The 15,717-nt window shown below is 43.8% G+C and overlaps 1 protein-coding gene across 1 annotated transcript in view; it reads left to right on the top strand.

Annotated features, from left to right (window-relative positions):
* Positions 1 to 380: 380 nt before the first annotated feature.
* LOC120065846 (ras-specific guanine nucleotide-releasing factor 1) overlaps positions 381 to 15,717 on the top strand; it is a 31,356-nt gene continuing 16,019 nt past the window's right edge. Inside the window, exons 1-16 of the mRNA XM_039016895.1 lie at positions 381 to 656; positions 5,350 to 5,456; positions 6,269 to 6,416; positions 7,270 to 7,365; positions 7,471 to 7,724; positions 8,156 to 8,235; positions 8,359 to 8,552; positions 9,075 to 9,184; positions 9,328 to 9,446; positions 9,947 to 10,107; positions 10,426 to 10,489; positions 10,734 to 10,867; positions 11,018 to 11,100; positions 11,210 to 11,458; positions 12,843 to 13,213; positions 13,375 to 13,494. Of these exons, the coding sequence (XP_038872823.1) occupies positions 381 to 656; positions 5,350 to 5,456; positions 6,269 to 6,416; positions 7,270 to 7,365; positions 7,471 to 7,724; positions 8,156 to 8,235; positions 8,359 to 8,552; positions 9,075 to 9,184; positions 9,328 to 9,446; positions 9,947 to 10,107; positions 10,426 to 10,489; positions 10,734 to 10,867; positions 11,018 to 11,100; positions 11,210 to 11,458; positions 12,843 to 13,213; positions 13,375 to 13,494 (2,566 nt within the window). The remainder of the gene's footprint in view (positions 657 to 5,349; positions 5,457 to 6,268; positions 6,417 to 7,269; positions 7,366 to 7,470; positions 7,725 to 8,155; positions 8,236 to 8,358; positions 8,553 to 9,074; positions 9,185 to 9,327; positions 9,447 to 9,946; positions 10,108 to 10,425; positions 10,490 to 10,733; positions 10,868 to 11,017; positions 11,101 to 11,209; positions 11,459 to 12,842; positions 13,214 to 13,374; positions 13,495 to 15,717) is intronic.

The following is a 15,717-nucleotide window of genomic DNA, read 5'->3' as shown; positions in this document are numbered from 1 at the left end:
CGTCACGTGACTTCGCTGTCTCGCTCAGCTCACTGTTTTCGGGAGATTTCACGTGAGAATACGACAAACCACCTCGCGCACGCTATAATTATCTTCCTTTGCCAGTCTCCGTTTAAATTCATAGTCGGTCTGTTTTTTCTTTATTTTTGGGTAGAAATGTGGGAATTGAAGCCCTAAAATCTCCTCAACGAATTTAGGATGATACATCCTTGTTCTATGTTTTGTTCCTCTCTTTTTGTACTTCATGCCAACATGGTAAATGCAGGGGCAGAGCGGGCTACTGCTTGTCCGCAATCAGAAAGTCCACGTCTGTCTGTGTACCAGGTTTAAGAGGATGTAAGGAACAAGTAGCTTTTTTCAATCAAAGTCTCCTTATAAAAATGCAGAAGGGAATACGACTGAATGATGGTCATGTCACCTACCTGGGTCTTTTGGCAAAGAAGGATGGTACGAGGCGAGGTTGCTTGAGCAAAAGGAGCTCAGACAACACAAAATGGCACACAAAGTGGTTCGCTTTATTCCAAAATATGCTGTTTTATTTTGAGAGCGAGTCCAGCTCTCGACCTGCGGGATTATACCTGTTGGAGGGATGTGTGTGTGACAGGGCGCCGTCACCTAAACCTTCACAATCATCCAAAGAGTGTTTAGAAAAGCAGGTAGGAATAACACACATACAAGTTCACAACATTGTTTCATTTGTCTTTTTTACGACTGTAAAGTTATAGGTTGTCATTGAATACACATGAATGATGCACGAGTTACCGGCGTGCAGATATCCTCATGAGTTTGAAAGCAGGTTATCATGTGAATCAGACGGTTCAGTGTTATGAGTACATGTAGCATATATATTTTGAGGAAAAGTACCCCCCCCATTATTTATGCTATTTATCCCATCTCTCTTTATCCACAGCAAGTATTACATTACAGTCCAGTTAAATTATAACCTACAGTTGGCCTCTACCAGATTCAATAAAGAACTGTTTGCTCAGTGTGCGTGCGTGTGTTATGTAATCTGTGCATCGGTTTAATGATTCCATTATAAACACCTAATTGAATACCGAGCTGCCTCGCGGTTTCCTGCATTGTTTTTATTGTATTTTATTAACAAGTATTTATTCGGTTTTGCTGCATTGTGCCTATATAGTGTCGATTATTTGAGACAAAAAAACAGGCAATTTACTGGCAATTATGTATTTCTACATGGTCTACAGGCCTACATGTTTAAACAAAACATGTGGTTGATATGGAACTATTATTGTCAAACCAAATGTTATCTCACAGTGAAGTTTGGTGACACTGTTTTCTTTTTTCAAGAAAATTGCGCTAAAGGTATTGCGTACCACAGTCGCCATCTTGCGGAAATTTGACGTAATATCACTGTTTGACGTATTGATATAACTCTCGCACTGTTTTTATTAATAGCATCCTACCTCGGCAACTGAGTCTGCAGCAAATATTGTTAAGTAACAAGACCGTACGCCAAAACAACGGGCATGGGGTCCTCGTCACTATTGTTTTTATGTTTTGGTACACTGTATTTTGCTCTCAGAGAAATGGGATGAGTTATTCCTTCACATTGGGATCAGAGGATGAGGCTGTTCAAATCTGGAAGAAAAAATAAAACATAATCGTTTGTCTTGATTGGCTTCTACTGTCTATGATGCTGCAACCTGGTCTCAGATCATTTCGTTATTCTTTATGTAAATCCGAGACACTCCATTTAGTATGATATGTTACGTTTCATGTAGTATGTATTAATTTGTGGATGTTCATCACCCATTTCCTTTAGGCTGCAACCTGGTCTCAGAGCATTTTGTATTATTCTGTTAGTAAATCCGAGGCACTTTAAGGTTAGGGTTAAGTTTAGGAGTTAGGTTAAAGGGTTAAGGTTAGTGTTAAGTTTAGGCGTTAGGTTAAAGGGTTAGGGTTAGCTAACATGCTAAGTAGTTGCAAAGTAGCTAAAAAATACATTTCCTCTCCAGTACTTTTAACTAATGAAACATATGATTTACAATGCTGGAGAAGCCTAAACCTGTAGAAGTAGACACCATAAGATCCTACTTCCTTACTTCAATAAGATGGTTAATTAACTGATACTTTTCATCTTCTTATATGGCTCATCTTGTTTAACATTCCTTACAAAAAACAGTCATGAAAAACAGAATAATTCATGGTGCTGCAATCTTTGTGTTCTCTATTACTGAAAAGGAAAGTTAATATTGTGCACATGAAGGATGATGTAATGATTGTGGAATGTTTTGTGTGTAGGATCATTGAATTGAGGCTCTATCTGCTAGTAGTTCTGTTTACTTCTGTTCTGTTCTGCTCTGTCTGCAGTCCCTATCCATGTCTGTATAGGCTGCAGTCCAAAGTGAGTCCATGCCTTTCCTGTGAACAGCTGTCCCTGTGCTGACAAAGCAATATGTGGCATATTGGCTAATATTTTGCTCTTCCAGTTCCCCTCATTAGAGAATGAAAACTCCTTATATTATGAACGTGCAAATTGTTTCAGAGGAATTTGTCAGGAATTTCCTTCTTTTGATCCATCCTTTTCAACATGATTATTGGATGGCTTACTACAACAAAACACAAGGTTATAATGTTGTTTTGATAGTCTGTGAGTCTGTATTTGTGAAGGAATGATCCATTCTCATCTGTCTTACTCCATAGCTGCCAGAGTCAACAGGCTCTGTTCACAACTCAATACAATGTTACATAGCTCAGAATATATTTGTCACACCCCATTGCATCCTACTAACATCTCCAAGCCAACATACATTACTTCTCATAGCAATTGTTTATTCAAAAACAAGGACACCACCGGATTCTCACATTAGTGAGTGTTCATTGGCCAGTCAATGTGAGCGATGAGCAATAAATAATAAATGATACGTAATTTCTTTAATATAGAAGAATGAGCAGTATATGTATGCCTTATGGGTATGCATAACCATAGACCATGCACCTTGTTTGCACACCAATAGCAAGTTCATCCTGAATGATAAGATATAGGATGGCACAGAGACAGTCAACCGCCTAAATCTGTGACAACCCTAGGATTTGAGATGTAGACTTTTAAAGTTCAATCGAGTTTAAGGCTTAACTGAATGAACAACGGAGACAAAATACAATATGAAAGTTGATTAAAATAGGTTGGGGGAGTGGACTCGTCTCAGAGGGAAGATCCTTTGATGCCAAGTAGTTCTAAACTAAATATTATCTTCAATAGTCATGGTATGCTGGTTTGTAATCAATGTACTGTACTATTCATATAACCATATTTATCTCACCCTCATTTCTGCCCTCACACATTGGCAGCTTTAATCGAAATTTGACTGTGAAGTAAAATTCAATGATGCAGGTCGTTGTGAAGTTTGACAGCTTAAGGGGCCACCATATTGATGAAAGCTCAGAAAGATGGGTGCCTGTGCTTTCTAAAGAGAGTGTTAATGCCCCAGGTAGAATGACAGGTCAGTAGACGTTTTTGGCTTTCTTCTATTTGCATCAAAATCAGGAGTTTGAATGACCTTTGATCTGTTAACTCATTACAATTCTGGATTTGAGCGTTTATTCCCACATTCAATTTATCCCCAAATGTCGTTGTCTAAAGCTGATAAGGTATTTTAGCCCATGGTTCATATGGCAACCCTATTTGCAGGGAACTGCAGAGAGTATCTGTGTGTTGTCGCGCCTCCACTCCCTTCCACTATTAACACAATCAACCGCTATCTGTTGTAAATGTGCTCCTTGCACTACTTCAGAGGGGTCAGGGCCCATTGGGGAACAGCAGCATTTTACAGCATTCGGCAACCAGTGATGGCTGATGTATTTCTGTTCTGTTTTTTTCGTATCAATCTAAAAAATGTTAGCTGACATAGTGATTGTCAGTGTCTAACATAAAAAGAGGAAAACTGCTGATGCATAACCAAAATATGAAATTACACCTTGTGTATTCTACTATTCTAACACTCAACAATAAGTTCAGACCCTGATTGACTTCCTAAAAAAACATTGAAAGTGTGTGTGTTATGATTCAGCTGTAGACATAAAGCATGAAGTAGGCTGTGTGTTAAACAAGCCACTCTCTCTGCTTTTAGAGAGAGGATGAAGGAAAACTACAACAACAACAAGCATGCATCCCTGAAATAAATAGATCCGATTATCTTTGAAGGAAGGATGAATACCATTCAGCCATGAATAGTGATGAGGTGCAGGTTGATGGGTTCCTGTTGGCCAAAGATTAGGCTGGGCATTCGCTCAACATGGCTGCTGCCAAAGTACACACTAGGAGTCACATTTTTAACCTTGAGTGTGATTCCAATGTGTGAGATGTGATAATGTAGGCTGTTCTTTTGCCAAGCAGCGCTGATCTTTTCCTATCTTGCCATGCCAATCATTGTGTGTTTTGGTGTATTTGGTGTATATTTTCAAAAGAAAAGTGCACTGAGATTCTTATTTGAGGAAAGAAAAGTTAGCATATGTTAATGATGTAAATGTACAACAGTTAAGAAATTTACTATATGTACAAAACAGGGTCTGGCAAGGTCTGAAATTAACTTTTAATCCACCAGATAATGTGGATGGTCTATGATTGTTAAGTGACTGTGATGGTTCGTACACAGACCTATTGGTGCTGGGGAATTCAGTGTAGAGAAGGCCAGCTTAGTTAAAATGGAGTGAGACAAGTAGCGCTAAGAGCCTATCCATTCGCACAGAGTGGAGTTGCTAGGTAACAGGTAGTGCACCGTTATGTAATTGGCAGTGCCTCCAGCTTACATGTCTTATGGCTTTTCCTCCTGGGATCCGGAGCCAGCCAGGCAGCCAGGCGGTCAGACAGCCGCTCAGGCGGTAACGCGGTCAGGTGGCCAGGCGGTTAGGCGGCCAGGCAGCCAGACAGTCAGGAGAGGCTTTCTACTAAAATCCCCATTGATCGAGCTGGTGGGTGAGGATGTGGGTTTCCTTTCCCCACTCATTTGTGCAATGTACTCCCCTAATGTCAACAATGAGAAAGGGTACACACAAGCTTAGATTGTGAGAGGGTTCATGGTTTCAATGATGTGTGTCTGCAGCACACTGATTTTTTTGGGCCAGAAATACTCTTCATAATCTTCTGTTAAAATATTATTTTTGTGTAACTATGTTTGTGTTGCAGCTGCTATACTGTGCATTGTCTGACCTTTTCGTTGCATTTTGTGGTTATAATATGATAGCTCATTTAGATTTCTATGGATTGAGAAAATACTTTTTCTCATACATTAAAAAACAAAGAATCCAAATGCCGCTTTACCCATGCAATGTAGTAATGTGTTTTAGAGCTAATTAAGCCTTTGTTTTTTCTGTGTGTTTCAGTACTACTTCACTGTAAATTTCACCCATGAAAACCAGAAAGCCCTGGAGTTGCGTACAGAGGATGTCAAGGACGGTGATGAATGGGTGGCTGCAATAACACATGCCAGGTACCAGGCCTCTATTGCAACCTGTCTACCCAGTCAACACCTACATTAACACACACATGTGCTATTATTGATGTCTACTGTATGGATGGGTGTAATCTCTTAGATAAGGCATGATGTATGGTTTGAAATGTACAATTTGACTCTGTTGAGATGTGATAGAACTGTCATGCAGCATTAAGGCAATGTTTTTGACATACATTTCTGGGGGCAAATGCTGTAGAAAACCTGATAGGGACCTTGAGAAGGATTTTTAAACATTCGTGTCACCTGAGGTAATAGTTTGTATGCAGCTGATGTTAAACCGTATTCCTGATATACTCTGGTTTCAGGTGTTGTTATTGAACTGTTAATAGTAAATCGGTATTGTGTAATTTCAGTTGAATGAAACAGGGTGACTGGTGACGTAGCTTACTGTATAATAATCATTGTGAAATAAGAAGTGCTGTTGTGATGATTGGTGGTCTATTGTGACTGTGGATTAGGGCACTGCTCTGAGGATATTCTTAACAATATGGCCCTGCTGTATTTTGGTTGGTTATCTGCTGAGACATGTGCAGCAATGTACTGTAGCTACACTTCACTGAGCACAAAGGCTATTAATAGTTACGTCACTGCATTATGAGGCTGTTCATAGACCTGAGGTCTGTATGGGTACACATGTGTATGTAGGGCAGGGGTTGAGTGGTGGATGTATACAGTCTGCATGGGGGAGCATACAGTCTTGAGTGTGTCTATCTGGACCTCTGAAAGTATGGAAACATGTCTGTGGAGAGTTGCTGCAGTGTGTGTGAGTGTGTGTTTCCTGTCCACAGTTACAGGAACCTGGCCACGGAGCACGAGACGCTCATGCAGAAGTATCTCCATCTAATTCAGATCGTGGAGACAGAGAAAACGGTTGCTAAGCAACTTCGACAACAGATAGAGGATGGGGAAATAGAGATTGAACGGCTAAAATCAGAGGTAATATTCATTATGATTCCTTCTGTCTCAGTGGGGGATTGTTATGTTTATTTTTTACTTAACAGGAAAGCGTTTGGAGCTTGTGTGGGATCTAGAGCAACTACAGTACAGTGAAATATCTCTCAGGAGCACCGCTCAAGATTTCTAGGATTTTGTCATCTGAGTGAACTAAAATGGATAATGACTGTACTAGTTGTTTCTTTATGTCTATATTATTGAATAATACGAGAGAGAGAGAGAGAGAGAGAGAGAGATTAGGATAGATTGGGAGGGACGCTCTGTCACAAAGAGATGTGTGCAGACCCACCACTTTACATCTCCACTCATAAGAAATCCCTCCAATAGAGCTATGTTCCCTGCTGTATTCTTCAGATCAAATAGTCATGTTACTTTAATGTGCAAATGTGGGGCTTGAAATGAAATGGTGTGCTGAATATGCATGAACAAGGCTTTATTATACAGAGTGCTATCCCCCCCACAACATAACAATAAACCCTTTCAGCCTATACAAAGTAAATGGGGACACTTACCTTCAGACAGTTCTGAGTAGCTCCCAGCTCTTTTGTGCAGCACATTTATGGCTTTTCTATGTACAGCAGCACAGTATCACACAGTGTGAGTCTGCATTTCTAACCAATGGAAATGAGTGCTGTTGTAGAGATATGAGCCAAGTGAACAGAGTTAGTATTGCCACCACTACTACCACATGTCAGAGCTGGCAGCTTTGACAGCCTCTAATTTCATTTGACACAGTCACTTTGTTAATACGCTGTCAAGTGAGGAGGAAACTTGGAGAGCAGGTTGTGAGTGATGATGACTGGTGGATCTTGTCTGTGGCTGTCCTCTCTGTCAGATTTCCGGGCTGCACAAAGACAATGGGAAGATCCAGTCGAGTCCAACAGCTGAACCCAGTGAAGATGATGACTCTGAACTCAAGAAAATAAAAAAAGTACATATTTACACAAAATATGTTCTACTCTATTTTCAGTGTATTTGCCAATGATGCAGGAAAAAAACTCACCTTCCATTCCCCGTGATTCCCGTGGTCCGCTAGGTGCAGAGTTTCCTACGAGGCTGGATGTGCAGGAGGAAGTGGAAGACCATCATCCAGGACTACATCCGGTCTCCCCACGCCGAGAGCATGAGGAAGAGGAACCAGGTGGTGTTCAGTATGCTGGACTCTGAGGCTGAGTACGTCCAGCAGCTCCACATCCTGGTCAACAATTTCCTCCGACCGCTCCGTATGGCCGCCAGCTCCAAGAAACCACCCATCACCCATGACGACGTCAGCAGCATCTTCCTCAACAGGTGTGCAGCTGTAGATGATCACGCCAAGCTAACCACTCACACTGCTGTCTCTCACCTCTCTCAGGGAGACAGTGATATGACTGTCTCAATGCTGTAGGATTTTATGTTCATGCATTACAACTATGGTCGATAATGAAAATATAATAACCCTGAGATGTGATGGCATTATGCTGTGTCAAAGCCTCATTCTAAGATGTTTCTTTTGTATTTTATTTAACCTTTATTTATATAGGTAAGTCAATTAAGAACAGATTCTTATTTGCAATGACGACCTGTCAAGAGGCAAGTGCAGCGGTATAAAATCTTAACACACTTGCACATACAGGCATATTCACTGTTGCATGTTTGAATCCTTTTCACCTAACTATGGCTAGTGTATATTTTTCTCAGAATGGACACTTAACATCTTGTTAATTTCCCCTTTACTTTAGTGAGACCATCATGTTTCTGCATCAAATATTCTACCAAGGGTTGAAAGCAAGAATAGCAAGCTGGCCAACATTAGTTTTGGGTAAGCTGACTAAAGTGCTTTTTTCAGGGAATGGATGGATGAATATGATAATACTATGTCCCAATTGACCTCATACATCATCTATCAATCTCTCATTCACTTGTTGGTCCTCTCTCTTCACAGCTGACCTGTTTGACATCCTGCTGCCAATGTTGAACATCTACCAGGAGTTTGTGAGGAACCACCAATACAGTCTGCAGATCCTGGCACACTGTAAACAGAACCGAGACTTTGACAAGCTGCTGAAGCAGTATGAGGCCAAGCCAGACTGTGAGGAGAGGACTCTGGAGACCTTCCTCACCTACCCCATGTTCCAGGTAGGCATACAGTACTGTACATTCCACTGTCTTCTCATTGACTGTCCAGTCCCCGTCTCTCAGCTCAAACAGCTCTCTCTCTTCAGACAAATGCTCCTCCATTGATCACCAACAACAGAGCAGATATTTGTCTCACATGAATATCCCTGTTGTTTTTTTCATAAACACATAAACTGGTTGTTTGTGAAGCTCAGGGTTTCATAATGGCTCTTTTCTGGCAAGGCATGCAGTTTCAGTGCAGTCTGCTCCACTGGGGTCTACTTTGGACTCTGCTGTGTTGGTAATACATTTCTGCTGATGACTGAGAATGTGCGTTAGAAGTCCCTACTGATCTGCTGCAATGAGTTTGATTGTGTGTGTGTGTGTGTGTGTGTGTGTGTGTGTGTGTGTGTGTGTGTGTGTGTGTGTGTGTGTGTGTGTGTGTGTGTGTGTGTGTGTGTGTGTGTGTGTGTGTGTGTGTACGCAATCTTGTATGCAAGTGTGTGTGACTCACCTGCCCCTATTCATTTTCTGTCACTCCAGATTCCCCGCTACATTCTTACTCTCCATGAGCTCCTGGCCCACACACCACATGAGCATGTGGAGAGGACAAGTCTGGACTACGCCAAGTCAAAGCTGGAGGAGCTGTCCAGGTACACCTGCCCTACCACCTTATAGCGCCAAAGCAGCACACAGGACACCTCAGTTTACCATGCTTACTGTACAGAATGCATACACACTGACAGTGAATACAATGACATTCCAAATGTGAAAAGACCAACCTCTCTGCCCCTAGAATCATGCATGACGAGGTGAGTGAGACAGAGAACATCAGGAAGAACCTGGCCATTGAGCGCATGATCGTAGAAGGCTGCGAGATCCTCCTTGACACCAGCCAGACGTTTGTCAGACAAGGTAAGCTCTGAGAGAAGATACACAAAGGAACCCAAGATCCCACATAAAGGCAGAATCATAGAGGTGGATTTTCTACCTCGCAACTGTTTGACTGCCAGTGCCTTTGTGTTCTCACAACTTCAAACCTCCATAGGCCTACCTGAGCCTCCATAAGGAAAGACTTAACCAGCGGCTTGGGCAATATAATCCTGTCTGCCTTTATAGCATGTACTGAAAGTGGGCCGACTCTTTCATTTCCAAGGGTAATCAGGCTGTTGGGAGGCAATCCGACAGTGAGTCAGGGACTGTAAATGTCATACATCCCCAACGGACTTTGATGGACATATAAAGAAAAGGAAAATCATATAGAGATATGGTTTAACCCTACAGTATGTATATATCCCCCCCAGTCATTGAACAGGTGAAGGAGGCCTCTCCCAGTCTTGCAGTACAGTTGATCTGTGGGCTCTCATCACTAACTGGACTCCCTGCTGTATGTCTCTCCCCCTTCTGCCATACAGGCTCTCTCATCCAGGTGCCAATGAGTGAGAAGGGTAAGATTACCCGTGGGCGACTGGGCTCTCTGACTCTGAAGAAGGAAGGGGAGAGGCAGTGCTTCCTCTTCTCCAAGCATGTCATCATCTGCACCAGGGGCTCTGGAGGGAAGCTGCACCTCACCAAGGTGGGCCTGCCCTGGGCTGCTGAGCCTACTATACAATCTCTTAAGATGCATCCTGGACCAAAATAAATTACAATACATAGATGAGGCTTTCGTTAATACCAATACTTATAATCATGGTCCTATGATATTGAAGTCAACCCATCCTCTTAAGGAGTCCCTTATTACTTGGGTGCGGATTTACTGTTTTTATTGACCTGTAGGTCTATATGTGTTGCTACATAATAATGTAAGTCATATTGTTATTGATTATTCAGTAGTGGAGGGGATTCTTGGAATGTGGTTGTGAGTGTGCTAATGCATATTGTATGTTGTTCTCAGAATGGCGTGGTCTCTCTTATTGACTGCACTCTTCTGGAAGACCCCGAGGGGACAGATGATGAGTGTAAGCACCGCACTGTTTCATTCATATCTCACTGAAATATGGAGCACATATGCTTACTGTATGTAGAGTGTAACATATGATAAGTTTAGTATTACACTTTTATGAAGTATACTAGCTATAGCCTCCCTGCAAGTTTCATCTGTTCATCATCATTTAGAAGTACAATAAACCTCTCATTTATGCCATGGTAATGACCCATTTCTCCTATTCACCTCTGTGTTTGTTTTGCCCAAAGCCAAACCAGACAAGGGTGTACAGGACATGGAGCACCTGGACTTTAAAATCGTGGTGGAGCCTAAAGAAGGCCAGTCGTTCACAGTGATCCTAGTGGCCTCCTCGCGGCAGGAGAAATCTGCCTGGACCAGTGACATCAGCCAGGCACGTCTGCTCTGCTCTCCTCTGCTTTACTCTGCATGCATCACGTCTGTCTGTCTCCAGCAGGGAGACATGTGGCCTGGATGTCTGTCTGCAGAGTGGCTGTACTCACACCTTTCCTCTCCCTTAACCTTCCCTTCTTCTCTTTTACAGTGCATAGACAACATCCGCTGCAATGGGCTTATGATGAATGCATTTGAGGAGAACTCTAAAGTCACCGTGCCACAGATGATCAAGTAAGCCCCATTCACAACTACAGCCAAACAGTCAATGGGATTATCATGGTGTCTTTATTTGTGTGTTCTAGTGTTTTCATATGTGTTTGTGGGTTTTTTCTGTGAGCAGGTCTGACGCCAGCCTGTACTGCGATGACGTGGACATCCGTTTCAGTAAGATGATGAACTCATGTAAGGTGCTGCAGATCCGCTATGCCAGTGTGGAAAGACTTCTAGAGAGACTGACCGACCTGCGCTTCCTCTCGATCGACTTCCTCAACACCTTCCTGCATTCCTACCGCGTGTTCACCAGCGCCGATGTGGTGCTGGACAAACTCATCACTATCTACAAAAAGCCCATCAGTGCCATCCCAGCCCGGTAAGGCCATAAAAGAGCTGCTAATGCTTTACCATTTAGCCTTGACTTTGACCAAGAAGAAAAATCTCTAAATCTATCTCATGCCTAGTGCTGTTTAAAGATGATACATTGTCAGTGTTTTTGCATGGCCATGGCCCCTACACAGTAAAGAGGGCTGTAGTTAGTGCTGGTGATGATAACATCCCCTGACAGGCCCAGCAGCCTCTGGCCTCCTCTGGCTGCCTCTCTCTCCTCTAGCCCACCACTGATCTCCTCACAGCTCTTTTTCCACAGCCCACAGTATTACTTCTTTACCGTGTGCGTTTGTGCGTGTGTGGGTGGGTGCATGTGCGTGGGCGCGTGTTTGTGTGTCTGCGTGCCTGCATGTGTGTGTGATGGAAGGTGAGGTGAGGAGAGCTGGGTAGAGGTCATGTCTGTGTGGGTGATGGAAGGTGAGGTGAGGAGAGCTGGGTAGAGGTCATGTCTGTGTGTGTGATGGAAGGTGAGGTGAGGAGAGCTGGGTAGAGGTCATGTATGTGTGTGTGATGGAAGATGAGGTGAGGAGAGCTGGGTAGAGGTCATGTCTGTGTGTGTCAGTGTGGTTGGTGTGTGTTCTGTGTGAGAAGGCAGTAATTGGGCCCAGCCTCTTCTTCTGCCTGCCTAAGAGCGTCTCAGCAGGGCTTTGTCGCTGTCACCTTAGCAACTGGCCTCTCTGCTGCAGGACCCCACCCTCTCTGTTCTGCAGAGGATCTATAGTATGACATATTTATGGTGCATGTTGTCGACCAGAGCAGCGCTGACCCTCTCTCCGTCCCAGGAGTGTGAGCCTAGGTCCCAGGCTCAGATCAGGGGGAGCTCCCTCCCCATGCCCACACCATGCAGCATGTTTTCATGTGGAGCCTGTCATGTCTCTGTGAGCCACCGCCACTCTGATGCTTGTGTCAGCAGCATGGCTATTTGCTCTGTCACTCGCTGTGCTATTTATGGGAACCCGTGAGGTCGCAAGGAGGGTGGCAGTGAGTGGGAGAGGTTTTCAGCAACATTGTATCATATTCAAAAATGACAAGCGGGACTGCAGAAGCACCATCTTGCCTTGTTGCTGTTGACAATGTATTGATTTATTTACATTTTAGTCATTTAGCAGACACTCTTATCCAGAGTGACTTACAGTAGTGAGTGCATACATTTTCATTCGTACTGGTCCCCCGTGGGAATCGAACCCATAAGCCTCGCGCTGCAAGTGCCATGCTCTACCAACTGAGCCACACTGGACTATCAATACAACACAAAAAGACATGGATAATTCTGATCTCCTTGTTATTTGCAACACACTGAAGTGCTAAAGTACAACGCTACAGTACATCCTTCTGACTACAATAAAATGTGTTGTTTTTTAATGATGCAGATCCCTGGAGTTGTTCTTCGCCAGCAGTCAGAACAATAAACTCCTATATGGGGAGCCTCCCAAATCCCCCAGGGCCAGCCGTAAGTTCTCCTCCCCCCCTCCCCTGGCCATCACCAAGACATCGTCCCCTAACCGCCGCCGTAAACTCTCCCTCAACATCCCCATCATCACTGGGGGCAAGGCTCTGGAACTGGCCGCCCTCAGCTGCTCCTCCAACGGCTATGCAAGCATGTACTCCTCCATGTCCCCCTTCAGCAAGACCACCCTGGACATCAATAAGCTTTATGTCACCAGCCCCATCACCAGTAAGATCCCTGACGAGGGAGAGGGCAAGACAGACAAGGCAGAGGAGACCATTGTGTCTAAACAAGGTAATCCAGCTAAGGGGCGGGTGGGGTGGGTGGGTTGTCCTTATTGGTGCTTCTTAAAAGGAATATTGGGCTATTTATATGAATATAGCACAGGATTTGTATAATGACATGTGTCTAGAATGTGGTATGTACTGACCTGTTTTGCGCTTGGTGTACTGTAGATATTTCAGTTCCGGAGGAAAGTGACATTGACCAAAACCAGAGCGATGACGCAGACCCAGAAACGTCTCCTATCAAGTCGCCAACCACCCCCAAAAACATGAAATGCAAAAACTCTTCAGGTACATTGTGTTCCAGACTGCACAGTGGTGTCATTATCACTGTGCCATGATACCAGAGCACCTGGATCACATGCTGGCATGCCACCTGCGTCCTCCCCTCAGCCAAAATGCCATATTTATCAAGAACTCAAATATGCTCTCCTGTTTGACAAGGGAAACAGAGTCAGAATTAAGAAATCAAAGCACCCATTTTGATTGTTAATTTTATATGCATTTTCCCTATTTATGTTATATCCTCCATCTCTTGTTTTTATTAGAAATAGTCAAACATGATAGAGAAAAAGTATTTTCTACGCCTATTCAACTGCCAATGTGCATACACTCAAAGAATGCTAAACTTTGTGTTCAATGAACTCCGCCACACATAAAATTCATGCAGACTGTAACTTCGTGGCGAGAATAAGAACATGCTGGGAAAGCCAGCGCTAGGAATGAGTAGGTGTTGGGGATACTTGTGTCATAGCAACTACAGTATGAGTGTGTTTCCCAGCCTGCCGCCCCCGGTAACGAGGTTGTTTTAGTACAAAACAGTCAGTGAAGAAGGCTTTTGTTGTCTGTCCCAGCTCCAGGCACGTACACAGATCAAATCAAATAAAACATTTTATTTGTCACATGCGCCGAATACAACAAGTGTAGACCTTATGGTGAAATGCTTACTTACAAGCCCTTAACTAACAATGCAGAGTAGGAAAATATTTGCTAAATAAACGAAAGTTAAAAAAGTAACACAATAAAATAACAACGAGGCTATATATGTGGGGTACCGGTACCGAGTCAATGTGCCGGGGTATGGGTTAGTCGAAGTAATTGAGGTCATATGTACGTGTAGGTAGGGGTAAAGGGACTATGCATAGATAATAAACAGCGAATAGCAGCAGCGTAAAAAAGGGGGTCAATGCAAATAGTCCGGGTAGCCATTTGATGAACTGCTCAGCAGTCTTATGGCATGGGAGTAGAAGCTTTTAAGGAGCCTTTTGGTCCTAGACTTGGCGCTCCGGTACCGTTTGCCATGCGGTAGCAGAGAGAACAGTCTATGACTTGGGTGGCTGGAGTCTTGGACAATTTTTAGGGCCTTCCTCTGACAACGCCTGGTATAGAAGTCTTAGATGGCAGGAAGCTTAGCCACAGTGATGTACTGGGCCCTACGCACTACCCTCTGTAACGCCTGGCGGTCGGATGCCGAGCAGTTGCCATACCAGGCAGTGATGCAACCAGTAAGGATGCTCTCGATGGTGCAGCTGTAGAACCTTTTGAGGATCTGAGGACCCATGGCAAATATTTTCATTCATTTTCATTCTCCTGAGGGGGATTTAGGTGTTGTCGTGCCCTCTTTACGACTGTCTTGATGTGTTTGGACCATGATAGTTTGTTGGTGATGTGGACACCAAGGAACTTGAAGCCCTCAATCTGCTCGAAGCCCTCAATTTGAGGGAGAGGTTGTTGTTCTGGCACCACACTGACAGGTCTCTGACCTCCTCCCTATAGGCTGTCTCATCGTTGTTGGTGATCAGGCCTACCATCGTTGTGTTGTTGGCAAACTTAATGATGGTGTTGGAGTCGTGCTTGGCCACGCAGTCGTGGGTAAACAGGGAGTACTGGAGGGGACTAAGCATGCACCCCTGAGGGGGCCCCGTGTTGAGGATCAGCGTGGCAGATGTGTTGTTGCCTATCCTCACCACCTGGGGGCAGCCTGTCAGGAAGTCCAGTATCCAGTTGCAGAGGGAGGTGTTTAGTCCCAGGGTCCTTAGCTTAGTGATGAGCTTTGAGGGCACTATGTTGATGAACGTATTATAGTCAATGAACAACATTCTCACGTAGGTGTTCCTTTTGTTCAGGTGGGAAAGGGCAGTGTGGAGTGCAATTCAGATTGTGTCATCTGTGGATCTGTTGGGGCGGTATGCGAATTGGAGTGGGTTAGGCTTTCTGGGATGATGGTGATGATGTGAGACATGACCAGCCTTTCAAAGCACTTCATGGCTACAAATCAAATCAAATCAAATTTTATACATTCACATATACATATGTGAATGCTATGGTTTGGTAGTCATTTAGGCAGGTTACCTTGGCGTGCTTGGGCACAGGGACTATGGTGGTCTGCTTGGAACATATAGGTATTATAGACTCGGTCAGGGAGAGGTTGAAAATGTCAGTGAAGACACTTTCCAGTCCGCGCATACTCTGAGTACACATCCTGGTAATCCGTCAGGCCCTGCAGCCTTGTGA

This window comes from Salvelinus namaycush, chromosome 21 (assembly GCF_016432855.1).
Source record: "Salvelinus namaycush isolate Seneca chromosome 21, SaNama_1.0, whole genome shotgun sequence".
Taxonomy (NCBI): domain Eukaryota; kingdom Metazoa; phylum Chordata; class Actinopteri; order Salmoniformes; family Salmonidae; genus Salvelinus; species Salvelinus namaycush.
This window is presented reverse-complemented; position numbering and strand designations above follow the sequence as displayed.